The 27266-nt window shown below is 43.0% G+C and overlaps 1 protein-coding gene across 2 annotated transcripts in view; it reads right to left on the bottom strand.

Moving 5' to 3' along the window:
* LOC121547172 (serine/threonine-protein kinase TAO2-like) overlaps window positions 1–27266 on the bottom strand; it is a 62174-nt gene continuing 34908 nt past the window's right edge. For both annotated transcript variants that reach the window (XM_045209740.1, XM_045209741.1), the window contains 3 exons: window positions 11180–11392; window positions 2493–2675; window positions 1–1570 (listed from right to left, as the gene is read on the bottom strand). In XM_045209740.1, coding sequence (XP_045065675.1) covers window positions 677–1570; window positions 2493–2675; window positions 11180–11392 — 1290 coding nt within the window. In that variant the 3' untranslated portion in view covers window positions 1–676. The remainder of the gene's footprint in view (window positions 1571–2492; window positions 2676–11179; window positions 11393–27266) is intronic.

Genomic DNA, 27266 nt, shown 5'->3' with positions numbered 1-27266 from the left:
TGTTTGTTGCCTTTATAAACATTCTGTGTATTCATATTAGTTTACATCAGCCGCAATTCTCTCGCAGTCATCGAAGCCTCCCTTTAAGACTTCTCAAAGGCATTGGTGACATTCTGAGCCACTTGTTGTTTTTTAACACTTCTACACAATAAACAAAAAAACAATGTCAGCAAATAACAATAAAATGTGTTTCGAACAATAGCAACCTTTCTGAACGTAGACTAAAAGCAGAATTTGTATTGTTCTCTATGTCTTCCCTTTCTGAAGCCTTACAACACAAGTGCTTGCCAGATTATCAGGACACCACACACTACATACACACACATACAGGTCTGTTGTCTTCGTCTCTTCTCTGTCCACTTTTCTCCCAATTCTCTCTCTTCCTCCATTCCAACATAGAACATCATAGAAAAAGAAGACATGCTACCTCCACGTTTCTCTGCCTGAAGGGCAACTCTCAACTCCCACCCCCTTCCATCCCCCTGCCTCACCTGAGAAAATAGTAAACAGCCACCACCCACTCTGCATCACTTTCCCTCACCCACTTCAATGGTAAAACAGGTAGCTATATTCCTTCATTCCCGTCTTTCCTCCCCTCTCAAGTCACAGTGAAAAACCCCTCCCGCCCTCTCTCTCTCAGGTGACCACCCTCCACCGCCTCCCCCCTCCCCTCTCTCTAGGAGTAGGAGAGGTGAGAGCCGTTGGAGATGTGCGAGGTGACCGAGGTGCTGCGGTTCAGCACCCCGTCGCCTCCACCCGCCCCGCCGGGTCCCCCTCCGGAGGCCGTCCTCCTCAGCGGCTGGGGGCTGTTCCTCAGGGCCATGAGACTGGGACCGCCCCTGACGGCCAGCCCCCCGCCCCCGCCGTACACCCCTCCCTGCGAGGAGGACGAGGAGGAGGGCCCCGAGATGAAGGGGGGAGTGTGTGGAGGCGGCGGCAGCAGGGCCAGGGACTGAGAGGAGGAGCGCGAGGGCAGGTGGTGGGAGAAGATGTGGGGGTGCTGCGGGTGGGCCAGGTCGCCGCCGCCCCGGGCCCCGGCCCACTCCCTGTCCCTCTCCTTCTCCCGCTCCTTCTCTCTATCCCTCTCCCGGTAGAGCTGGGGCGTGCTCTGGTGGTGGTAGTGCTGCGGCAGGTGATGGCGGTGGTGGTGTTGTTGGGAGGAAGACGAGGAGGAGGAAGAGGAAGCTGACGAGTGAGACAAATGATGCACCTCCCTCCCATCCCTCTCCAGACCCAACCCCAGAGTAATGCCGTGAGAAGAAGAATCTCCTCTGCTCCCCCCTCCACTGCTACTACTGTTGTGGCTGCGGCGCGAGTGCGGCTGGGACTGGGCGATCTGGGGGTGCATGCCGTCGCTCCAGTGGCCCCCGCCAGAGCGGGACCCTGGTGGGGCATTGGGGTAGCCCTGCTTGGGGTAGGCCTCGCTGGGGATGCCCGTGAGGGCCATGTTGCTGAAGCCCAGACGGAGGCTCTCCGAGTCGAAGGACTCGATCTCACAGGCCTGCCGCTCCAGGAGGGTGCGGATGCGCTCTGAACGCTCGTTCTGCAGCAACAGCATCTCCTCCTCAATCTGTGGGTAATAGGGGGAACAGGGGCACAGAAGTGTTGAACGTGAGAAAACACCCATAAACACACACACAAGTACACACACACACACAAACACACTCTGAGATCTCTCCAAGGCTACACATCTGGCCCATTCAAAAAGTCATTTTTTTAAATCCCAAACTCAAACACCCGGTCCTGTTGATCTGAGAGGATTGGATAGATACAGTATAAGCATTCTGGTAATAGCCTCTGATTGGTTGTAATATTGCTTCCACAAGCTCAGCTGGTAGAGCACGGCGCTTGTAACGCCAAGATAGTGGGTTTGATCCCCGGGACCACCCATACACAAAAAAAATTATGCACGCATGACTGTAAGTCGCTTTGGATAAAAGCGTCTGCTAAATGGCATATTATTTATTATATTATCCAATTCGGTCAGATCTACAGGAGTGCCTAGGATGTAGGGGGGTTAGAGTTTGGGATTACATTTTCAATGGGCCAGATATGTAACCTTGGATTTTCATTTTGGACAAACATCCAAGACATCTCTTAACATCCAAGACAAAAGTCCAGGGCTAGGCGGTCGATATGGAATTAAGCCACACTCTCTCAGTCGGACCCAATTCGCTCCCTAACCCTCCTTTTGGCCCTAATCCTTTGATGTTTGCAAATCTGTAAGGTGGAAGCAATATGGTGGAAGCTCCTCCACCACACTGGTTATACCTATCCAGACCCTTCAGACACGCTAACATCGAAAGGGTTAAGGGGATGGATAGGGAGCGATTTTGGACCGGCTGTATCTCTCCACCCCTGGCTCCGGGGTGATGTTTCCCCTTGGTACAGATCTAGGACCAGTTTCCCCTCCCCTAACTCTAACCATTTGTGGGTGGAAAGCAAAACTGACCCCAGATCAGCGTCTAGGGGCAACTTCACCCTACACCTACTCTCTGCTCCAGCAGTGCCCGGCGGATGGACACCCTCTGCTCCAGGTCCTTGGCCTCCTGCTCATGCTGCGAGTCGGTGTGGATCTTGATCTTGCTCTGGTAGGCGTTTAGCAGCTCCAACTCCTGCTGCAGCTGCATCCGCAGCACCTGGTACTCTGCCTCCTGTGTCTCATCCAATCGGAGCTGGAGACAGAGTGGCAAATAGGGTGGGGTGTCAGTATAAAGATAGGTGGAGGAAGTGGAAAAGGGAGTTACTTAGGAATAGGGTATAGGGAGACAGAGGGTCAGGACAGGGGATGTGGCGTATTTGAATGGGATGTCTATCTTAGTATGAGGAAGGTGTGTTAGTTACTAAATTAAAATGTGACATGTTTTGGGTAAATATTATTGACGAGGTAGTGGTTTGTGAGTGAATGTGGTTGAGTGTGTGATGGCTGAGTGCCCTCGACTTCTTTCCATGAGTGTGTGATGGGGAAATAACAGTGTTGTATTGTGTGACATGAATAGGGTGTCATAGTTTGTTTGATACATGCTGTGGTATTGATGATAGAGATACAGTAGAGATAATATAGAAACAGTAGACTGTATAGCGCTGGGTATAGCTTGTGAATAGGCCTTTGGCTACGAGCCTACCAACTGGAGGAGTGTGGTGAGGATAGGGACAGGGGTGTGTGTGGCCTATGTGAGGTGTTACACAAGGACATGACAGATGGCAGATCTGTGCCACTGAATGTGGGGACAGACAGGAAGGTGTGACTTGCGTATCTGCTATTTGAGGACACAAGACATGTTATGTAATTTTCCAGCAGATGTGAGGACGTGTGGGGGCAGAGAAAGGGGGTTTGGCTTGTTTGAGTGCCATGGACGTGTGGTGGTGCTACATGAGGACCTAACAGATGCACGGAACCGGGGTCTGTTCAGGAGGGTGCAACGCTGTGGAACCTTACAGATAGAAATGTCATGAATAGAGGTGACAAGATTCCTTTTTCTGAATGTCAGAGAGGAGTATTTGTTCTCCATCATATATTTATATCTGAATATTGCACAATGTTGTGCCCTACTAGTCGGTATGGGGTGTATGGGGTGTAACCTGCACATACACTATATATACAAAGGTATGTGGACACCCCTTCAAATAAGTGAATTTGGCTATTTCAGCCACACCCGTTGCTGACAGGTGTATAAAATCCAGCACACCGCCATGCAATCTCCATAGACAAACATTGGCAGTAGAATGGCCTCACTGAAGAGCTCAGTGACTTGGGACCGTCATAGGATGCTACCTTTCCAACAAGTCAGTTCGTCAAATTTAGAGCTGCCCCGGTCAACTGTAAGTGCTGTTATTGTGAAGTGGAAACGTCTAGGAGCAACAACGGCTCGGCAACGAAGTGGTAGGCCACACAAGCTCACAGAACGGGACCGCCGAGTGCTGAAGCAAAATCGTCTGTCCTCGGTTGCAACACTCACTACCGAGTTCCAAACTGCCTCTGGAAGCAACGTCAGCACAATAACTGTTTGCCAGGAGCTTCTTGAAATGGATTTTCATGGCCGAGCAGCCGCACACAAGCCTAAGATCACCATGCACAAAGCCAAGCGTCAGCTGGAGTGGTGTAAAGCTCACAGCAATTGGACTCTGGAGCAGTGGAGACCCGTTCTCTGGAGTGATGAATCACGCTTCACCATCTGGCAGTCCGACGGACGAATCTGGGTTTGGCGGATGCCAGGAGAATGCTGCCTGCCCGAATGCATAGTGCCAATTGTAAAGTTTGGTGGAGTAGGAATAATGGTTCGGGCTAGGACCCTTAGTTCCAGGGAAGGAAAATCTTAACGCTACAGCATACAATGACATTCTAGACGATTCTGTGCTTCCAACTTCGTGGCAACAGTTTGGGGAAGGCCCTTTCCTCTTTCAGCATGACAATGCCCCCGTGCACAAAGCGAGGTCCATATAGAAATGGTTTATCGAGATTGGTGTGGAAAAACTTGACTGACCTGCACAGAGCCCTGACCTCAACCCCATCGAACACCTTTGGGATGAATTGGAAAGCTGACTGCAAGCCAGGCCTAATTGCCTAACATCAGTGACCGACCTCAGTAACGCTCGTGGCTGAATGGAAGCAAGTCCCCACAACAATGTTCCAACATCTAGTGGAAAGCCTTCCCGGAGGAGTGAAGGCTGTTATAGCAGCAAAGGAGGGACCAACTCCATATTAATGCCCGTGATTTTGGAGTGAGATGTTCGACAAGCAGGTTACTTTTGGTCATGTAGTGTATAAATAGAATACAAATATATTTTCCTTTGATCTTGCTTTTTAGTCCAGGGCTAGGCTTAATCTGTGTCCGGGAAAACCTCCCCATAATGTTTAAATGAGTGAAATGGGATGATGTCTTTCTTACATTACCAAGTACATTAATGGCGTAAACCTACTCTAAGAGTATGTATTAGGCTGTTTGAGAGGAGGTTTTAATCCTAATCAACCCATCCAATGTGAGTACATCTGTTGTTGAAGTACAGTACAACAATAAAGCTACAGTACTCTAGCAGTAGTCAAGCTGCTTATGCTGAAAAACATTGTTAGTGCACAGGACAAATTATCTTTTGAATTTCCTGTCTTTTTAGGCTTCAGACAAAAGCTAATATTTCACTTAAAACGTAGTTTAAAAAATTAATAATACAGGGTTTTTTCCTGGAAGGTCTGATAATAGCACATATCCTGCCACCAAACATTATTATTGCACTATAACTATTTAAAATGACAGGAAACAACATTGCTATCAATGGCTGCCTAAAGTGATTGTTTTTCAAAATGGTACAGCTCCTTAACAGTTTAAGTTACAGACAATAGCCCAACTGTAAAAAGATCTTACAATTACATAACCAGTTTATGAACTATATAATGATTTAAAAATGCATACATTTGGGGAACCCTGATATACAGTCAAGTTCGATACAAATGTAAGATTAGAGCCATTATGATATACTGTATGTGTGGCAGAAGAGGTGGAAAAGCGAGCCCAAGGGACGGCATTTATATGCCCTCCAAAGAAAGGTCGGTGGACCAAGATTCAAAGGTCAGATTAGGAAGGAAGAGGTGGTGTTTGCTCATCATTACATCTGGTTGGCTAGCAAATCAAAATCAAATCAAATCAAATTTTATTGGTCACATACACATATTTAGCAGATGTTATTGCGGGTGTAGCGAAATGCTTGTGTTCCAAGCTCCAACAGTGCAGTAGTATCTAACAATTCACAACAATACACACAAATCTAAAAGTAAATTAATGGAATTAAGAAATATATAAATATTAGCACGAGCAATGTCAGAGTGGCATTGACAAAAATACAGTAGAATAGAATACAGTATATACATATGAAATGAGTAAAGCAGTATGTAAACATTATTAAAGTGACTAGTGTCCCATTATTAAAGTGGCCAGTGATTCCATGTCTATGTTTATAGGGCAGCTGCCTCTAAGGTGCAGGGTTGAGTGACTGGGTGGTAGCCGGCTAGTGATGGCTATTTAACAGTCTGATGGCCTTGAGATAGAAGCTGTTTTTCAGTCTCTCGGTCCCAGCTTTGATGCACCTGTACTGACCTCTCCTTCTGGGTGATAGCGGGGTGAACAGGCCATGGCTCGGGTGGTTGATGTCCTTGATGATCTTTTTGGCCTTCCTGTGACATCGGTTGCTGTAGGTGCCTTGGAGGGCAGGCAGTGTTCCCGCAGTGACGCGTTGGGCAGACTGCACCACCCTCTGGAGAGCCCTGCGGTTGCGGGCGGTGCAGTTGCCATACCAGGCGGTGATACAGCCCGACATGATGCTCTCAATTGTGCATCTGTAAAAGTTTCTGAGCGTCTTAGGGCCCAAGCCGAATTTCTTCAGCCTACTGAGGTAGAAGAGGTGCTGTTGTGCCTTCTTCACCACACTGTCTGTGTTGGTGGACCATTTCAGATTGTCAGTGATGTGTATGCTGAGGAACTTGAAGCTTTCCACCTGAGGGAGAGGTTATCTTCCTGGCACCACTCCGCCAGGGCTCTCACCTCCCCCTGTAGACTGTCTCGTCATTGTTGGTAATCAGGCCTACTACTGTTGTGTGGTCTGCAAACCTGATGATTGATTTGGAGGCGTGTGTGGCCATGCAGTCATGGGTGAACAGGGAGTACAGGAGGGGGCTGCGCACGCACCCTTGTGGGACACCTGTGTTGAGGATCAGCGAAGTGGAGGTGTTGCCTGTCAGGAAGTCCAGGACCCAGGGCGGTGTTCGGACCCAGGGCCCCCGAGCTTAATGATGAGCTTGGAGGGTACTATGGTGTTGAAGCCTGAGCTATAGTCAATGAACAGCATTCTGACGTAGGTATTCCTCTTGTCCAGATGGCATAGGGCAGTGTGCAGTGCGATGGCGATTGCATCGTCTGTGGATCTATTGGGGCGGTAAGCAAATTGAAGTGGGTCTAGGGAGTCAGGTAAGGTGGAGGTGATATGATCCTTAACTAGCCTCTCAGAGCACTTCATGATGACAGAAGTGAGTGCTACGGGGCGATAGTAATTTAGTTCAGTTACCTTTGCTTTCTTGGGTACAGGAACAATGGTTGACATCTGGAAGCAAGTGGGGACAGCAGACTGGGATAGGGAGAGATTGAATATGTCCATAAACACTCCAGCCAGCTGGTCTGCACATGCTCTGAGGACGCGGCTAGGGATGCCGTCTGGGCCGGCAGCCTTGCGAGGGTTAATACGCTTAAACGTCTTTCTCACGTCGGCCACGGAGAACAAGAGCCCACAGTCCTTGGGAGCGGGCCGCGTCGGTGGCACTGTGTTATCCTCAAAGCGGGCGAAGAAGGTGTTTAGCTTGTCCGTGAACAAGATGGGGGATGGGTGAGGGTTTGTTAGAAGTCAGTAGGGCTCTTTTTTTTCTTTTTCTTAGTAGAACAGGATTAGGTAGGAGGGTTTTGTTTTTCTTAATGTTGGTTTCTTTATTCATTTAGTCTGTAAGCTTTGATTGACTACACACGCCATTACAGTAGGCGGCGGCATTTCGAGAAGTGGAATTGTTTAGATTTTGTGTGTATCCACCTCCCAGAGGAAGCGGGCGCTTCGAGTCACGTAGCTTGGAGCTCAACGTGTAGTGTTCTTTGCTCTCCGGAGCAGGGCGCCGCTAAAAAGGGTGATCAGTGGGGTAGAGTTGAGTGTAGTCTGTGATTCTCGTCGTATGGTGAGACTGAGAATACCCCGTCTGTCTTGTTGAGCTTTGACACAGAGTTTCTACCTGATAAGGTCAGGTTAGGTTATATTTGCTATTCTGTGAGGGCCTATGTTCCGAACCCACTTCAGTGCTTTAGGTGCCAAGGATTCGGACACGCAGCAGTGGGTAGAAGGGAGATCCCATGATGTGAGAAATGTGCAGGAGGGCATAGTCAGAGGGAGTGTACAGTTGGAATTGAGAAAGCATTGTGTGTCAAATCTGGGGGTGTCCATGCAGCTCGGGTCCGAAGTGCCCTGTGAGAGAGAGACAGGTTGAGATTGCCAGAGTTCAAGTGGGGCAGAACGTTTCCTATGCTGAGGCAGTGAAGAGTGTAGAGGATAGCCCAACGGTGAGTGAGAAGACTGGGAGGCCCCCAGTGAGTAGGCCTGAAGAGAGAGAGCCAGAGAGGATGAGATTTATTGCAAGGTTAGATTTCTTGCATTTATAGCCATGGTGATTAACTGCACTGCACTGATGGAGTGGAAATCACAGAAGATAGATGTGGTAGTTGCAGCAGAAGACAAATATTTGGGTGTGAGAGATTTTAGTGCAGAAGATCTAGAGGAAGTTTTGAGAGAGGGGGTTCCATCCTCCCAGGCCAACGGCCTGGTGTAGAATCGTTTAGGGCCAAGTTGTGGGATGGGGTGGTGGGTTTTTGGGGCTGGTGTATAGGTGCAGGGTTAGATGGTGGTGCAATTAAAGTTTTTCCCATTCCTGTTTTCCATTGTTTTTGGTGACCAAAATGTGCAATCCGCACTGCGACCTGCAAAAGGCAGCGATACACAACACAGCATCTAGTCTGCCCGAAAGCCACACGAAGAAGAAGGCACACTGCTTCAAAGTTAGCTGCTTAGTGATTTCGACGCATGCCTCGGAGCTCCGGTATCAAACATAACATCACTACTAACTAGCTATTATGTTAAGGTAATAATGATCTAAGGTAAAAAGTTGACGCTTTGTTTATTGAAACTGTCTCTGGGCAGTGACATTAGCTTGCTAGATAGCTAACGTTAGTTAAAACAGACCAAAGGGGTTTGTAGTTAGCATATAGATCTTGTTTGGTTGCCTTTTTGTGCAGATCATTCTATGCATCGTTCTGTTTGTGTCTAGCTAGCTAACAATGTTAAACATCGAACATAGCGGTACTAGCTAGCTGAACATTGATAGCTAGATAGCTAACTATTTCATAAGATATAACTATCCCCCCATAAGATGTATGTGGACACCTGCTCGTCGAACATCTCATTCCAAAATCATGAGCATTAATATTGAGTTGGTCCTCCCTTTGCTGCTATAACAGCCTCCCCTCTTCTGGGAAGGCTTTCCACTAGATGTTGGAACATTGCTGCAGGGACTTGCTTCCATTCAGCCACAAGCATTAGTGAGGTCGGGCACTGATATTGGGCGATTAGGCCTGGCTCGCAGTCTGCGTTCCTATTCATCCCAAAGGTATTAGATCGGGTTGAGGTCAGGGCTCTGTGCAGGCCAGTCAAGTTCTTCCATACCGATCTCGACAAACCATTTCTGTATGGACCTCGCTTTGTGCACGGTGGCATTGTCATGCTGAAATATTAAAGGGCCTTCCCCAAACTGTTGCCACAAAGTTGGAAGCACAGAATCGTGTAAAATGTCATTGTATGCTGTAGCATTAAGATTTCCCTTCACTGGAACTAAGGGGCCTAGCCTGAACAATGAAAAACAGCCCCAGACCATTATTCCTCCTCCACCAAACTTTAAAATTGACACTATGCATTCGGGCAGGTAGCGTTCTCCTTGCATACGCCAAACCCAGATTCGTCCGTTGGACTGCAAGATGGTGAAGCGTGATTCATCACTCCAGAGAAAGCGTTTCCACTGATCCAGAGTCCAATGGTGGCGAGCTTTACACCACTCCAGCTGACTCTTAGGCTTGTGTGCGGCTGCTCGGCCATGGAAACCCATTTCATGAAGCTCCCGACGAACAGTTCTTGTGCTGACGTTGCTTCCAGAGGCAGTTTGGAACTCGGTAGTGAGTGTTGCAACCGAGGACAGGCGATTTTTATGCTCTACGCTCCCGTTCTATGAGCTTGGGTGGCCTACCACTTCACGGCTGAGCCGTTGTTGCTCCTAGACGTTTCCACTTCACAATAACAGCACTTACAGTTGACCGGGGCAGCTCTAGCAGGGTACAAATTTGAAGAACTGACTTGTTGGAAAGGTGGCATCCTATGATGGTGCCACGTTGAAAGTCACTGAGCTCTTCAGTAAGGCCATTCTACTGCCAATGTTTGTGTATGGAGATTGCATGGTGGTGTGCTCGATTTTATACACCTGTCAGCAATGGGTGTGGCTGAAATAGCCAAATCCACTAATTTGAAGGGGTGTCCATATACTTTTGTATATTTAGTGTATACAGCTAGCTAGTTTGATAGAGCTTTCAGTAATTGTAACCAAATAAATCATTGTATTCCCTTTTTAATCTACGTTAACGTTGTAGCTAGCTAGGCAATGTTAGCTAGTTAAGTTAGCGAATGGTACCATTGTATTGCAGATATTAACGGACACTACCTTTGCTAGCAAATTATCTAACTATCTAGTTAGCTAACGTTAGGTCACAGACAACCAAACTAGCCAAAGGTCGCTACTTGGCCAGCTAGCTACAGACTTGAACATTCGGTAATGCAACACTGTTAACTAGCTACAGGCTTGCTAGTTAGCGTTTCATTCCTCCTGCTAGTAGCCTCTTCACTCCCAGTACACATTGGATACACCAATGACGTGTAACTTACAGGTCTCCCAGGGTGAAGAGGCTATCCTGTTAGCTGACATTACTAATAATCGTTTTTCCTGTCAACGAAAATATCTAGGTCCTAAAAGTTATAACGTTAGCTGCCTAGCCCGTTATTTAGCTAGCTAGCTATTTACGACTATGCCAGAAATATCTGGCTATACATTGCTTTGACCTAGTTAGTTAATGTTATCAAACAGAGAGACATTCAAGTCTTAGCTACTATTCTTAGCTAGTTGTCTAATGCTAGCTGTAAACAGCCAAGTTGACTTCCTATTTTAAAAGGCCTTGATGAGTAGAATAACTAGCTAGCTAGCTAATTAACATTAGTATTTGAAACCATCCAGTCCTATGATAAAATGTCTATAATTTACAAAGCATTATTTGTTTCAGTGTAGATCTTTACCACATTTTCTAGATCAAGGATATCCACCTGTAATTCGCCAACACACATTAATCAATTTTAGAGAAAAAGTCAAGGGGTCTGAATACTTTCCGAATGCACTGTAAGTGAGGACGAAGAAAGTGGTGTGAGGGTGTCAAGTCAAGGGACAGGCAGGAGTGCAGGCAGCTGGCTCGCATGCCCTCACATGCCAAGGCAGGGGTGGGTAAGGTGCTACGGTGGGTTGGAGGTGGTGCGGTGCAAAGTGTGAATGATGTCTCCTTGCCTTACTCACAGCCTGTGTGGACAGCATGTCATTGATGGAGTGGTCGTACTGCTCGGCCAGGATGGCCAGCTTACGCGTCTGCTCATCCTTCAGGCGCTTGAGCACTGCCTTGTGGTCCGACTTGGGCGTGTTCTCCAGCAGGTGGTTGCGCAGGGCCTTGTACTGTCGCGTCTGGATCTTGCACGTGTCCTGGAACTGACGCTTGACCTGGAGTTCTTTGGACTGGAAGAGAGAGAGAGTGTTGCATGACATACTACAATACCCATAATGTTTTGTTTGTAACATATATGGTTTCTTAAGTTCTTTCTCAATTTGTATTTTTGTGATTCCTCACATCCTATCTCCTCGTCTCCTTCTGTATTGTAGTTCCAAGGTACCTCCCCTCTGACCAACTTCTCCAATGGATTTTGAGAAGGAGGCGAGGACAGAGGATGCGGGGAAAGGTGAATTGAGAAAGAAGCTTAATAAAGCTGTTCTGAGGTTAACATAATGTTGTCTTGGCTGTCTCCTTACCAATACAGAGAGAGAGATATACAACTGTTTTGGCTGATGTGCTTGAATGTGGTCTTCTGTATATGTGAAGATGCAGTATGTGTATAGGCGATATAGGGCTGTGGAGTGTGCATTTGGATGTTGTACATGGTGGAAGTGACCCCACAAGCAATTGCTTTTCCATGGGAGTTAAAAAATAAGTACATCTATTGAATGCCTACTGTATACTATGTCACAACCCTAAGTGGTGGAACTCTTTCCCCCTGATTTAAACCCTATGTATGCATTGGTGGAGGCAGAATTTGGGAAGACAGGCTCATTGTAATGTTTGAATTGGAATGAATGGAACAGTATCAAATGGAATGGTATCAAACATATACAAATGAAAGTTATAAATTCATAAACGGTTATTATCTATAATAGGTTGTGCATTCCTTAATAATTTCTCAAGTGGGGTGGGGCCGGGAGGTGGAGTATGTAATATGTGTATAATCAATTCATTATCCTATTCACTATCAATTCAGTATGTATCCTGTTCTCTTGTTGTGAATAAAAAAGTGCTGTTTTCCTACAAGACACCATGAGACATCTGTTGGATAAAAGATGTCTTCTCATTAATATTTCACATTAACTTACCTGCAAGATACAACTTCTCATATCCACTTAAGTTGTCAAATATTTCTTAAAATTACCTAGAGGGTAAGTGCGAGTATAATAAGCGACAACTTCAGCTAAAAAAGGCATTAGCTTGATCTTGTATCTCCTAGTTTTCACCTCATTCTAGGTATGTTAGGGTTCATTCCATATCAAATAAAGACGTCCTGATTAATAATTTGGCCAACAAATTGAACATTGTCCACTACTGCCTATACCGGTAAATACTTTTTGATCCATTTGGGGGGAAATTCTGACTCGAGTTAAGCATGCGTAATTTTGGAACGTAATTCCCTTTTTAAGCACTTTTCTCTCTACACGTATTCTGACCTTGAAATTAAACATGAGAATAGCATACTATTCACCAGCCATTCGTTTGGGGTGGAGATCAAATAAATGAAGGCGTGTCTACAGATCCGCCGTATTCTGACCTTCATAATTCCACCAGCTTTACGCATGAGGAAAACATGAATAAGGTCGAGCAACCTGTCAGTTCCAAGTGAAAAAACATTGACTTTACATTTTCCCGATAGAAATGAAACCAATCTCCATGCATTGTAATTTATACATTTATAAGAGCTATGACCTACAGTGCATTCGGAAAGTATTCAAACCCTGTCACTTTTTCTTATTAGACTTATTAGACTTATTCTAAAATTGATTAAATACATGATTTTCATCATCAATCTACACACAATACCCCATTATGATGAAGCAAAAACAGGTTTTTAGAAATGTTTGCAAATGTATTAAAAATAAAAAACAGAAATACCATATTTACATAAGTATTCAGACCCTTTGAGGTATAAGGAATTGTCCGTTGAGCTCCGAGACAGGATTGTGTCGAGGCACAGATCTGGGGAAGGGTACCAAACAATTTCTGCAGCATTGAAGGTCCCCAAGAACACAGTGGCTTCCATCATTCTTAAATGGAAGAAGTTTGGAACCACCAAGACCTAGAGCTGGCCGCCCGGCCAAACTGAGCAATCGGGGCAGAAGGGTTGGAGTTCCTCTGTGGAGATGTGAGTACCTTCCAGAAGGACAACCATCTCTGCAGCACTCCACCAATCAGGCCTTTATGGTAGAGTGGCTAGACGGAAGCCACTCCTCAGTAAAAGGCACATGTCAGCCCACTTGGAGTTTGCCAAAAGGCACCTAAAGGACTCTCAGACCATGAGAAACAAGATTCTCTGGTCTGATGAAACCAAGATGGAACTCTTTGGCATGAATGCCAAGTGTCACTACTGGAGGAAACCTGGCACCGCTCATCACCTGGCCAATACCATCCCTACGGTGAAGCATGGTGGAGGCAGCATCATTCATTGGGGATGTTTTTCAGACTCCGACTCTTTTCTCTGTGTATATCAATGATGTCGCTCTTGCTGCTGGTGATTCTCAGATCCACCTCTACGCAGACGACACCATTTTGTATACATCTGGCCCTTCATTGGACACTGTGTTAACAAACCTCCAAATGAGCTTCAATGCCATACAACACTCCTTCCGTAGCCTCCAACTGCTCTTAAACACAAGTAAAACTAAATGCATGCTCTTCAATCGAACACTGCTGGCACCCGCCCACCCGACTAGAATCACTACTCTCGACGGGTCTGACCTAGAGTATGTGGACAACTACAAATACCTAGGTGTCTGGTTAGACTGTAAACTCTCATTCCAGACTCACATTAAGCATCTCCAATCCAAAGTTAAATCTAGAATCTAGAATTTCGCAACAAAGCCTCCTCCACTCATGCTGCCAAACATGCCCTCGTAAAACTGACTATCCTACTGATCCTTGACTTCGGCGATGTCATTTACAAAATAGCCTCCAACACTCTACTCAGCAAATTGGATGTAGTCTATCACAGTGCCATCTGTTTTGTCACCAAAGCCCCATATACTACCCATCACTATGACCTGTACGCTCTTCTTGGCTGGTCCTCACTACATATTCGTCGCCAAACCCACTGGCTCCAGGCCATTATAAATCTCTGCTAGGCAAATCCCCGCCTTATCTTAGCTCATTGGTCACCATAGCAACACCCACCCGTAGTATGCGCTCCAGCAGGTATATCTCACTGGTCATCCCCAAAGCCAACACCTCCTTTGGCCGCCATTCCTTCCAGTTCTCTGCTGCCAATGACTGGAACGAACTGCAAAAATCTCTGAAGCTGGAGACACTTATCTCCCTCACTAACTTTAAGCATCAGTTGTCAGAGCACCTTACCGATCACTGCACCTGTACACAGCCCATCTGAAATTAGCCCACCCAACTACCTCATCCCCATAATGTTATTTATTTTGCTCATTTGCAACCCAGTATCTCTATTTGCACATCATCTCTTGCACATCTATCATTCCAGTGTTAATACTAATTGTAATTATTTTTGCAATGTCCTATTTATTGCCTTACCTCCAAAACGTGCTACATTTGCACACACTGTATATATATTTTCTGTTGAATTTTTTTTTACTTTATGTTTTGTTTTACCCCATATGTAACTCTGTGTTGTTGTCTTTATCACACTGCTTTGCTTTATCTTGGCCAGGTCGCAGTTGTAAATGAGAACTTGTTCTCAACTGGCTTACCTGGTTAAATAAAGGTGAAATAAAATAAAAAATAAAAATACTTGATGAAAACCTGCTCCAGAGCACTCAGGACCTCAGACTGGGGCGAAGGTTCACCTTCCAACAGGACAATGACCCCAAGCACACAGTCAAGACAATGCAGCAGTTGAGCCCTGACTTGAATCCGATCGAACATCTCTGGAGAGACCTGAAATGAGCTGTGCAGCGACGCTCCCCACCAACCTGACAGAGCTTGAGCGGATCTGCAGAGAAGAATGGGAGAAACTCCCCAAATACAGGTGTGCCAAGCTTGTAGCGTCATACCCAAGAAAGACTTGAGGCTGTAATCGCTGCCAAAGGTGCTTCAACAAAGTACTGAGTAAATGGTCTGAATACTTATGTAAATGTGATATTTCCGTTTTTTATTTGTAACACATTTCACAAATGTCTAAAAACCTGTTTTTTCTTAATCATCATTGGGGGGGGATATAATTGGTTAAATAAAATTGTGATGAATAAAAAAGTTTACCAGTTTCATTGACAGCCGTCCCATATAGATTGCAAAATAGTTGGGAAGAGATTTTTGACGTACCGATTCCATGGCATAGTGTTTATGAATTGATACGCAAAACGACGCCAGATTCAAAATTTAGGATTTTTCCATTTAAATTATTATATAAAATTCTTGCTACCAATAGAATGTTATTTATATGGGGGATACAATCTTCCCAGCTCTGCAGATTTAGCTGCGAAGAGACAGAATCATTAGATCATTTGTTTTGGTACTGTCCATTTGTAGCTTGTTTTTGGACACAGGTCCAGGAATGGCTAAAAGGACTGCACTATTTACCTGGAGCTAACCCTGCAGATAGCATTACTGGGTGATCTGAAAAGTCATAGTCAATCGATCAATAATATAATAATACTTTTAGCAAAAATGTTTATTTTCAATTTACGATCTGTAGAAACAATGAGAATAGAAAGGTTCAGAACTTTTGTAAAACATCACAGTACAGTTGAAAAATATACTGCAAATAGAAATCCAATTTGGATGGTGTTAAGAGATAGATGGGAGGTGTTGAATGGAGCTGAAGGATGGGACTAATAACAACAACTAATAACAACAAGATAACTAATGTAAAGCATACTGTGTCCATAATAAGTATATAGGTTATAGGTTGAGAACTTTTGTGAAAGAGCACAGTTAGAAAAATATGGCATATAGAAGCAAACCAGATGGACATCATGAAAATGGTTCAGGTGTTCAGGTGTAAAAACAAACATAATATAATTATTGTAGAATTTGACTGTGTCCATAAAATGTATATAGTATGTATGGGCTGGAAGTAGAGGCCTAAGTGTTGTTGTTCACTAGTTTACTCTATTGAGGAAGGGGTGGTGCGGTTGGAAAGTAATGAAGGGAAATATAATTTAAAAAAGGATATGTGTGCGTATGTATATATATCACATTGTATGATTTTTATGTAATTTATTTGCATTTTATTGCATGACATAAGTATTTGATCACCTACCAACCAGTAAGAATTCCGGCTCTCACAGACCTGTTAGTTTTTCTTAAAGAAGCCCTCCTGTTCTCCACTCATTACCTGTATTAACTGCACCTGTTTGAACTCGTTACCTGTATAAAAGACACCTGTCCACACACTCAATCAAACAGACTCCAACCTCTCCACAATGGCCAAGACCAGAGAGCTGTGTAAGGACATCAGGGATACAATTGTAGACCTGCACAAGGCTGGGATGGGCTACAGGGCAATAGGCAAGCAGCTTGGTGAGAAAGCAACAACTGTTGGCGCAATTATTAGAAAATGGAAGAAGTTCAAGATGACGGTCAATCGCCCTCGGTCTGATTCTCCATGCAAGATCTCACCTCGTGGGGCATCAATGATCATGAGGAAGGTGAGGGATCAGCCCAGAACTACACGGCAGGACCTGGTCAATGACCTGAAGAGAGCTGGGACCACAGTCTCAAAGAAAACCATTAGTAACACACTACGCCGTCATGGATTAAAATCCTGCAGCGCATGCAAGGTCCCCCTGCTCAAGCCAGCGCATGTCCAGGCCCGTCTGAAGTTTGCCAATGACCATCTGGATGATCCAGAGGAGGAATGGGAGAAGGTCATGTGGTCTGATGAGACAAAAATAGAAATTTTTGGTCTAGACTCCACTCGCCGTGTTTGGAGGAAGAAGAAGGATGAGTACAACCCCAAGAACACCATCCCAACCGTGAAGCATGGAGGTGGAAACATCATTCTTTGGGGATGCTTTTCTGCAAAGGGGACAGGACGACTGCACCGTATTGAGGGGAGGATGGATGGGGCCATGTATCGCGAGATCTTGGCCAACAACCTCCTTCCCTCAGTAAGAGCATTGAAGATGGGTCGTGGCTGGGTCTTCCAGCATGACAACGACCCGAAACACACAGCCAGGGCAACTAAGGAGTGCCTCTGTAAGAAGCATTTCAAGGTCCTGGAGTGGCCTAGCCAGTCTCCAGACCTGAACCCAATAGAAAATCTTTAGAGGGAGCTGAAAGTCCGTATTGCCCAGCGACAGCCCCGAAACCTGAAGGATCTGGAGAAGGTCTGTATGGAGGAGTGGGCCAAAATCCCTGCTGCAGTGTGTGCAAACTTGGTCAAGACCTACAGGAAACGTATGATCTCTGTAATTGCAAACAAAGGTTTCTGTACCAAATATTAAGTTCTGCTTTTCTGATGTATCAAATTCTTATGTCATGCAATAAAATGCAAATGAATTACATAAAAATCATACAATATGATTTTCTGGATTTTTGTTTTAGATTCCACCTCTCACAGTTGAAGTGTACCTATGATAAAAATTACAGACCTCTACATGCTTTGTAAGTAGGAAAACCTGCAAAATCGGCAGTGTATCAAATACTTGTTCTCCCCACTGTATATAGCATGTTCCTGTACAGCCACTACATTCCAATTTAGTCACTTAGTGTCCAAATCTGCCATTTTTAACCCGTATACGGGTACGAGTGTAAAGGACTACTTCTGAACATTAGGCCTATCATGAAGTTGGTGTTCCTAGCTTCAACAGTGTAAGAGCAGTGGGGTACTAAGACTTGCGAAGAGCCTGTGGTATCAGTGGAGTGAGAGAGTAGTCTTCAATCTACTCTAAGTAAATAAACCTTAATCCAACAGTAATCATAATTTATATACATATATTTTTTTCCTTTGAATCCAAAGATGGAATTTTTAGGCTATACTTTTTAAACTGTAAGCATTTAAAGTTGCATTAATCAACATTGGAACATTTGTTTCAATTGTCACCAAATATTTACTTTTCATTGGTTTTATTGGAAGATATTTCAAAGATATAGGCCTAACTATCTCACTATGTAAACTTATTCCACTACCATTAATAATAATACTTTCAGCCAGCTGAGCAAGCACAAAGTTATTAATGAAACATCCTTTTCTAGTTATTATTATTATTATTCCCACCGCTACTCCTCCTACAGCTTTTATGCGAAACATACAGTACCATTTTAACTTTATAAACGTGCAGAGGTCTAACTTCAGTTGCTTACATTCAGATTTTTTTCTACTCATCATACTTTAAATGCTAAAAATGCTAATTTTAACATGGTCTACTCTTATGGTGATCAAAATGTGCTATTATTGGAACACTGTTGTTCGCACACTTTTTCATACACTATTTGTACACCTATTAAGTAAGATACACACTTCAACTTTAAAATGTGCAGAACATTCCAATTTACAAACCTTGTAAAAAAGTATTCTGATAACTATTATACCTTTTACAATATTCAACTTTTATATCAGTTTTATATCAACAAGTAAGTCGTTTTATAAGATGAATTACGCAAATGTTGTCAAAATAACACTTGTAAATTCAATACCTGATGTTTCCTATATAAGATAGCCAATATCACTAGTGCTAGCGAAAAAGTAGCTAGCTAGCTAGCTGGCTAGCAAGTTTCTTATGTCTTGAGCTAGCTAGCTAGCTAGCTAGCTAGCTCTGTCTTTTCACAAATAGAGACTAACTGGCTAGTATGGCATCCTTTAATCTAATCTAGAAATATAGCTGGCTATGTGACTAGCAAGCCAGGAATACCAACTACGTTTTCACTATGGGACAATGTAAAAACACACCATTTGGCCCGTGCGGTCTAAATCCACCATTTTAGACTGCCAACACTCAAGTCTCCATGGCTTAATGGCACAACTACTGACCACACCTACTGACAACTACTCAACTACAAACTACTCACCCTGCTGTCATCCAGAAGGTGAGGTCAGTGCAGGTGCATCAAAGCTACGACCGAAAGACTGAAAAACAGCTTCTATCTAAAGACCATCAGGCTGTTAAATAGCCATCACTAGCCGGCCTCCACCCAGTACCCTGCCCTTAGTCACTAGCCGGCTACCACCCGGTTACTCAACCCTGCACCTAAGACCACAACTACTGACCACGTCCATACTGTAGAGCCCAAAGAACCTGCAATACAACCACACAACTACTGACCACAGAAACAAAAACACCAGCGAATCGGGAGAAGAATGTCTGCACCTGAGTGACATCTGCAAGGGATCGCTTTTTAAAACGAGGGGTCACCTGATGATGGTCCCTGAACAGAACCCTCAATTCTGTTTCAGTGTTTCGAAGGACTCTCATGGCCGGCACCACAAACCCAACAGTACACGTCCCTCCCCAATTAGGTGGTAACCTATAATAAGCAAATCGGCCACACAACCAATAGGTACCATTTGGGGCTCCTTTCAGTGCTATAGACTTATTGTAGATAGAAAATGTATAACTCACATTACCTGGTGCTCCTGTAACAGAATCACGTACTACAAGAGAACAGGTATTGCTACCATTAACCAACATAGTACAGTTACAGACATTTTCACCCAAATGATTACTCCCATTTCCTCTAATACACCAGGGGGCTAACAGGGATCCTACTATAGTGATGGGTGGGTCACTGCAATTGTTTGGTCTAGGATATACAGTGCCTTGCAAAATTATTCATCTCCCTTGGCGTTTTTCCTATTTTGTTGCATTACAACCTGTAATTTAAATTGATTTTTATTTGGATTTCATGTAATGGACATACACAAAATAGTCCAAATTGGTGAAGTGAAATTACAAACATAACGTAATTTCAGTTTGTAATATTTTTGGTAATTGCCAACAAAGGGTATATAACAAAGTATTGAGTAACTTTTGTTATTGACCAAATACTTATTTTCCACCATAATTTGCAAATAAATTCATAAAAAATCCTACAATGTGATTTTCAAGATTTTTTTTCTCATTTTGTCTGTCATAGTTGACGTGTACCTATGATGAAAATTACAGGCCTCTCTCATCTTTTTAAGTGGGAGAACTTGCACAATTGGTGGCTGACTAAATACTTTTTTCCCCAACTGTATATAAGCCTAAAAACTAGCGGCACCTCCTACGGACGGTCAAAAGACATTGGATTTGATTGCTTTAACTCAATGTTGTCAGGTTACCATATATTGTTTACAATAGGGACATTTTTACAATGACACTGTCACAAAGTGGGAACGCAGACAGTGGCAGAGGTAATGAACAATGCTCCAAAGATGTTATGTCATTCTAAAAAGTGTTTTATCCCATCTAGACTGTCGTATTGGATAATTAGATCATTGGAATGTGCACATCGCTGTCTTAACAGGTTCAAACAACCACGTTTGTGTATCCGTTCCACAATGATCCTGCATTAAAGCGTTTCCACCCAGGAACAGGTTCATAATGTGAGCGAACCTAATTTTGTTAGGAAATTCTGGCATAAAATACATTTGTGTTGCTTCCTTGTATCAACTTTAGTAGATTTTGTGTTTCAGTGGTCCCTCTTCTAAGTTTTTTCTGTGGGTCACAAAAAGTACAATAAGGACGAAAGGAGCTGAAATATGCAGGCTTTGAATTTTAAAGTCTCGTGGTAGCCTACGCTTGAAGCTCTGTTGAAATTGAGGAAAACAACCCTTGTTTTGGTGGGAAATCATCGAAAAGGAACAGGTATTTCACATGAAATATGAAAGTGTATAACAAAATATGAAAATACTATAGGCATGTGTGGTTGTGGTCAGTAGTTGCTGTCAGTAGTTGTGGTCAGTAGTTGTATGGTTGTGGTCAGTAGTTGTGGTCAGTAGTTGTGTGGTTGTGGTCAGTAGTTCAGTGGTTGTGTTCAGTAGTTGTGTGGTCTGTACTTTTGGTCAGTAGTTGTGTGGTTCAGTAGATGTGTGGTTGTGGACAGTAGTTGTGTTGCTGTGGTCATTAGTTGTGTGGTCTGTGGTTGTGGTCAGTAGTTGTGTGATTGTGGTCAGTACGTGTGTGGTTCAGTAGTTATGTGGTCAGTAGTTGTGTGGTCATTAGGTGTGGTCAGTATTTATGTGGTTGTGGTCAGTAGTTGTGTGGTTGTGGTCAGTAGTTGTGTGGTTGTAGTCAGTAGTTTTTTGGTTAAATAATTGTGTGGTCAGTAGTTGTGGTCAGTAGTTTTTGTCAGTATATGTGTGGCTATGGCCAGTAGTGTGTGGCTGTGGTGGTCAGTAGTTGTGTGGTTGTTTTCAGTAGTTGTGGTCAGTAGTTGTGTGGTTGTGGTCAGTAGTTGTGTGGTCAGTAGATGTGTAGTTGTGGTCAGTAGTTGTGTGGTTCAGTAGTTGTGTGGTTCAGTAGTTGTGGTCAGTAGTTGTGTGGTTCAGTAGTTGTGGTCAGTAGCTATGTGGTTGTGGTCAGTAGTTGTGTGTTTCATCAATAATTGATGGTGCCTCAAGTGGAAGAAATGTAGAAGTTTGTTTTAGCTATAGTAACCTTCCTTCAACCATACATTTATTTCTTAATCAAATGATAAATCTGCTAAAAGAAAGTTATGACTGAAGGATAGATCAATAAATAGGATATATAAATAAATGGATAGATAAATAAAGTAAGGACACAGGATGAAAGACCTAATGGATGGAGGGATGAAGGGATCAATGCAAAGATAAAGGAAGTAATGGAACATGGATGAATTGACATTTTCGGTTGAATGAGAGTTGTGAATGTGTTGTGTAAGTCAATATGTCTTTCCTAACTCCACACAAAGAATGTTGGAAAATAAAAAAATTCTACTTCCGAGTTCTAATTCAGGAATTTTAGAAAACTCCTTGGTTTTCGTGGGTGGCGAGCACTGAATTGCACATCAGCACCACCAGCTGGGTGGGAGTTTACTACTGTGCAAGGCAGCCTACAAACCTGTACTTAAGGTAAAAGATAACTACATGTAGACAAACAGTGGTAGGTTAGTTTAGTGGGTCGGAGTGAGCTGTGTGGCATAATAAGTCTTGTTATAATTAGAAAGTTCTGAAAGATTCCATGGCAGTTAATTCAACAGTGGGAAGTTAATTAAATTAGGTGATGCGGTTACTAAAACAGCTGTACCTATTGATTGGATGTAGAAAATGCTGTCCTGATTCCAGATTTGAATTGAAGAGAAGTAGACCAAGATGTCATACCCTCTAAGTTTGTGTCGAAAGTGCTGGGAAAGTGGTCCAAATTTCAGTTTCTAATATTTTTGGTTAATGCGGTTACTAATAAAGCTGTAACGTTTGATCGGTAGGATATATGTTTATTCCAACTTCAGATTTGACTAGCAGAGAAGAAGACCAATATGTCATACCCACCAAGTTTGTGTCTAAAGTGCTGGGAAAGTGGTCCAAATTTCAGTTTTAACCTTTTTATCTAACTTGTTGGGAAAGTGGTCAAAGTAGGTGATTTGTGTCAAAAGTAACATTGTTTACAATGAATAGAATAGAATGTTGGACGTCATGGTGTCACAATGGGCCCTTTAGAAATGCCATGAAAGTGGATGGAGGACAAAAAGGACAAATGTTTAATAGTTTAAAAAGTAGAAAAGATATCAAAAAGTTGTATCCAGTTCAGATTAAAGTTTGAATGGCGTTTCTAGTTTAAACAGTGTAAGAGGAGTAGCGTGCTAAAGAGTAATAATAATAAAAAGTCCAAAATAATTAGTACGCAAGCCACATTAATAATAATAACGTTAGCTAACGTACTTTTGTACATCGCGCTGTTCCATACATTTGACCTTATTTTAGCGCCCCAAAAATGTAATACTTCCAGGTCAACTGTAATATGAATACCATTGTAAAGCACAATTTCTCCCCTTTCCAGCAAAATCAATGACGAGACCTTCATGCTGCCCGTCTCTGCATGATTGAAGAAAGCAATGGAGCTCCGCCGGGTCTTTTTAAAAATGGCGGGTGGGGAAGCGAAAGCTACTGCGTGATAGTGAAAGTGTAACCGGCTTTTTTCACCTGATTTGTCCAACTTATCACCTCTAAAATGTAAATAAAACACTATAAAGAGTTTATATAATGTCTCATTACATACCTTTTTGAAGGTTTGTGTCGAATTTGAATAGGGTTTTTAGGGCGGCGCAACATTTTTCATTATGGGATATTGTGTGTAGAGTGCTGAGGATTTTTTTATTTATTTAATCCATTTTAGAATAAGGCTGTAACGTAACAAAATGTGGAAAAAGTCAAGGGGTCTGAATACTTTCCGAAGTCTGTCGATAAATTTTTTGTTAAAGGTACACCGTAATTAAAGGGATGGCTTTAGATAAATGTAATGAAAACACTATTGAATGAAAACTCCACAAGAAAATCTGTTGGCCAGCACGTGGGAGGGTTTTCAGCGGTTTAATTACATTTATTCAGTGCATACAAGGGAGCCTCACCTGCAGAGCCCGTTATGCACCTGCATATGTTAAGTCTGAATACCAACTACTGAGAATTGCTTATATCAAAACGTGAAAAAAAGGAACAGATTTCCTAAGTCTGAATTGGGCCCTTCTTGAATTTTCATTCATTTTCTGAATTTACTTCCTACACCTAGTTGGCTCAAGGTATTGCTGATCATCAATAATAAAGCATAACCAAACTCCTATCGACTAAGACTTCCCTAAGCACTCCCCCACATATAAGAATAACCAAAGTCACAAAAAATTTGATTATATTCTCAGTTCCAAATTGATCCCTTACTCCTACTCCCGAGCCACTGCAGATCTGAGAGGATTGGATAGATTAAAGCAATGTGGCAAGAACTCTAAGAGCTTTGCACACCTGGATTGGACAATATTTGCCCATTATTATTTGTTTAATTGTTCAAGCTCTGTCAAGTAGATTGTTGATCATTGCTAGACAGCCATAGATTTTCAAGCCGATTTAAGTCAAAGCTGTAACTAGGCCACTCCGGAACATTCAATGTCAACGCCAGTGTAGATTTGGCCTTGTGTTTTAAGTTATTATCCTGCTGAAAGCTGAATTCGTCTCCCAGTGTCTATTGGAAAGCAGACAACCTGGTTTTCCTCTAGGATTTTGCCTGTGCTTATAGCTGTATTCCGTTTCTTTGTATCCTAGTATCCCTAGTCCTTGCCAATGACAAGCATACCCATAACATGATGCAGCCACCACCATGCTTGAAAATATGAAGCGTGCTACTCAGTGATGTGCTGTGTTGGATTTGTTTGGTAGAGCATGGCGCTTGCAACGCAAGGGTTGTGGGTTCGTTTCCCACGGGGGGCCAGTATGAAAATGTATGTACTCACTAACTGTAAGTCGCTCTGGATAAGAGTGTCTGATAAATGACAAATGTAAAATGTGTTCTTGCAGCATTGCTTAAGTGCCTTGTTGCAAACAGAATGCATGTTTTGGAATATTTGTATTCTGTACAGGCTTCCTTCTTTTCACTGTCATTTAGGTAAGTATTGTGGAGTAACTACAATGTTGTTGATCCATCCTCAGTTCTCATATCACAACCATTAAACTCTAACTGTTTTAAAATCACCATTGGCCTCATGGTGAAATCCCTGAGCAGTTTCCTTCCTCTCCGGCAACCGAGTTAGGAAGGACGCCTGTATATTTGTAGTGACTGGGTGTATTGATACACCATCCAAAGCCTAATTAATAACTTCACCATGCTCAAAGGGATATTCAGCACTTTGAGCAATCTACCAATTGGTGCTGTTCTTTGCGAGGCATTAAAAAAAAACACCCTGGTCTCTGTGGTTGAAATTCACTACTCGATTGAGGGACCTTACAGATAATTGTATGTGTGGGGTACAGAGATGGGGTAGTTATTTAGAATCATGTTAACCACTATTATTGAACGCGGAATGAGCCCATGCATAATTATTAGGCAATTGGTTAAGATTTTTTTAAACTCCTGAACCTATTTAGGCTTGAATACTTATTGACTCAAGACATTTCAAGTTTCATGTTCTACAAACAAAACTTCACTGCCATTATTGGGTATTGTGTGTAGATCAGTGACACAAAATCTCAATTGAATCAATTTTAAATTCAGGCTGAAACAACAAAATGTGGAAGGGTAAATGGGTTTGAAGACTTTCTGAAGGCACTGTATGTGATGAGACAAAATGAGTGAGGATACATGTAAATTGGAGGAATATTCAACTTAGGTTCATTTATTTTTCTCAATGTTTGGTAAACTGATGAACTGAATGAATGAATAAAGAAATGGAAATGATAACAATATGGAAATTATGGAAAACAAAGATGTAAATCATAGCAATGAACAAAACATGATTTTAAGAAAAAAAGAATTTATTTCTGTATGGAGAAGAAACACCCTGTAAGTGTGCCAAAATGCTGCGTATACTTACAGACATACAATACACCACCACTCGTGCACTCAAAATGAGGATGAAATGCAAACAAAACGTCTTCTGAACACAGAATGCAGTACTAACCTTGTAAATACTGCATATATTAAATATTCATTTAAACTTGATGAGATAAAACACTGTGGAAACATACATACAAAAATAAGACAAATATACTGACACAAATCATTTGAAATCATAAATTACATTTAAAAAACAAAGGGTGAAAAAACTGCACACAAGATATGCCTCTTTTTAAAGACAGAATAGAATGTAATGTACAGTGCATTCAGAAAGTATTCAGACACATTTTGTTACGTTAAAAAGTCAAGGGGTATGAATACTTTCCAAATGCACTATAATATATCACCCTTAAATTAGTTTAAGACTTCTTTAACTCTCCCTCCAATGCAGGTCACACAGAAAGCAATGCCCTAGTTTACTTTGTGTTAGAATACAGTGCAGGAGAGAGGGAGTGCTCCTCCTACCGCATCACACTCAGTAATACCCTTCCACCTCAATGGCTCACCTGTAAAATGCATGTGACGATTTTCTGGGTGACCTGCGTTTTAAGTAGTATTCCTGCACTTTAAATAAAATGTCCCCTGACCTCCCAGGTAGATGTACAGTGGGGAAAAAAAGTATTTAGTCAGCCACCAATTGTGCAATTTCTCCCACTTAAAAAGATGAGAGAGGCCTGTAATTTTCATCATAGGTACACGTCAACTATGACAGACAAAATGAGGAAAATAAATCCAGAAAATCACATTGTAGGATTTTTAATGAATTTATTTGCAAATTATGGTGGAAAATAAGTATTTGGTCAATAACAAAAGTTTATCAATACTTTGTTATATACCCTTTGTTGGCAATGACACAGGTCAAACGTTTTCTGTAAGTCTTCACAAGGTTTTCACACACTGTTGCTGGTATTTTGGCCCATTCATCCATGCAGATCTCCTCTAGAGCAGTGATGTTTTGGGGCTGTCGCTGGGCAACACGGACTTTCAACTCCCTCCAAAGATTTTCTATGGGGTTGAGATCTGGAGACTCCAGGACCTTGAAATGCTTCTTACGAAGCCACTCCTTCGTTGCCCGGGCGGTGTGTTTGGGATCATTGTCATGCTGAAAGACCCAGCCACGTTTCATCTTCAATGCCCTTGCTGATGGAAGGAGGTTTTCACTCAAAATCTCACGATACATGGCCCCATTCATTCTTTCCTTTACACGGATCAGTCGTCCTGGTCCCTTTGCAGAAAAACAGCCCCAAAGTATGATGTTTTCACTCCCATGCTTCACAGTAGGTATGGTGTTCTTTGGATGCAACTCAGCATTCTTTGTCCTCCAAACACGACGAGTTGAGTTTTTACCAAAAAGTTATATTTTGGTTTCATCTGACCATATGACATTCTCCCAATCCTCTTCTGGATGCACTCTAGCAAACTTCAGACGGGCCTGGACATGTACTGGCTTAAGCAGGGGGACACGTCTAGCACTGCAGGATTTGAGTCCCTGGCGGCGTAGTGTGTTACTGATGGTAGGCTTTGTTACTTTGGTCCCAGCTCTCTGCAGGTCATTCACTAGGTCCCCCCGTGTGGTTCTGGGATTTTTGCTCACCGTTCTTGTGATTATTTTGACCCCACGGGGTGAGATCTT

The sequence above is a fragment of the Coregonus clupeaformis genome, chromosome 31, assembly GCF_020615455.1.
Source record: "Coregonus clupeaformis isolate EN_2021a chromosome 31, ASM2061545v1, whole genome shotgun sequence".
Taxonomy (NCBI): Eukaryota; Metazoa; Chordata; class Actinopteri; order Salmoniformes; family Salmonidae; genus Coregonus; species Coregonus clupeaformis.
This window is presented reverse-complemented; position numbering and strand designations above follow the sequence as displayed.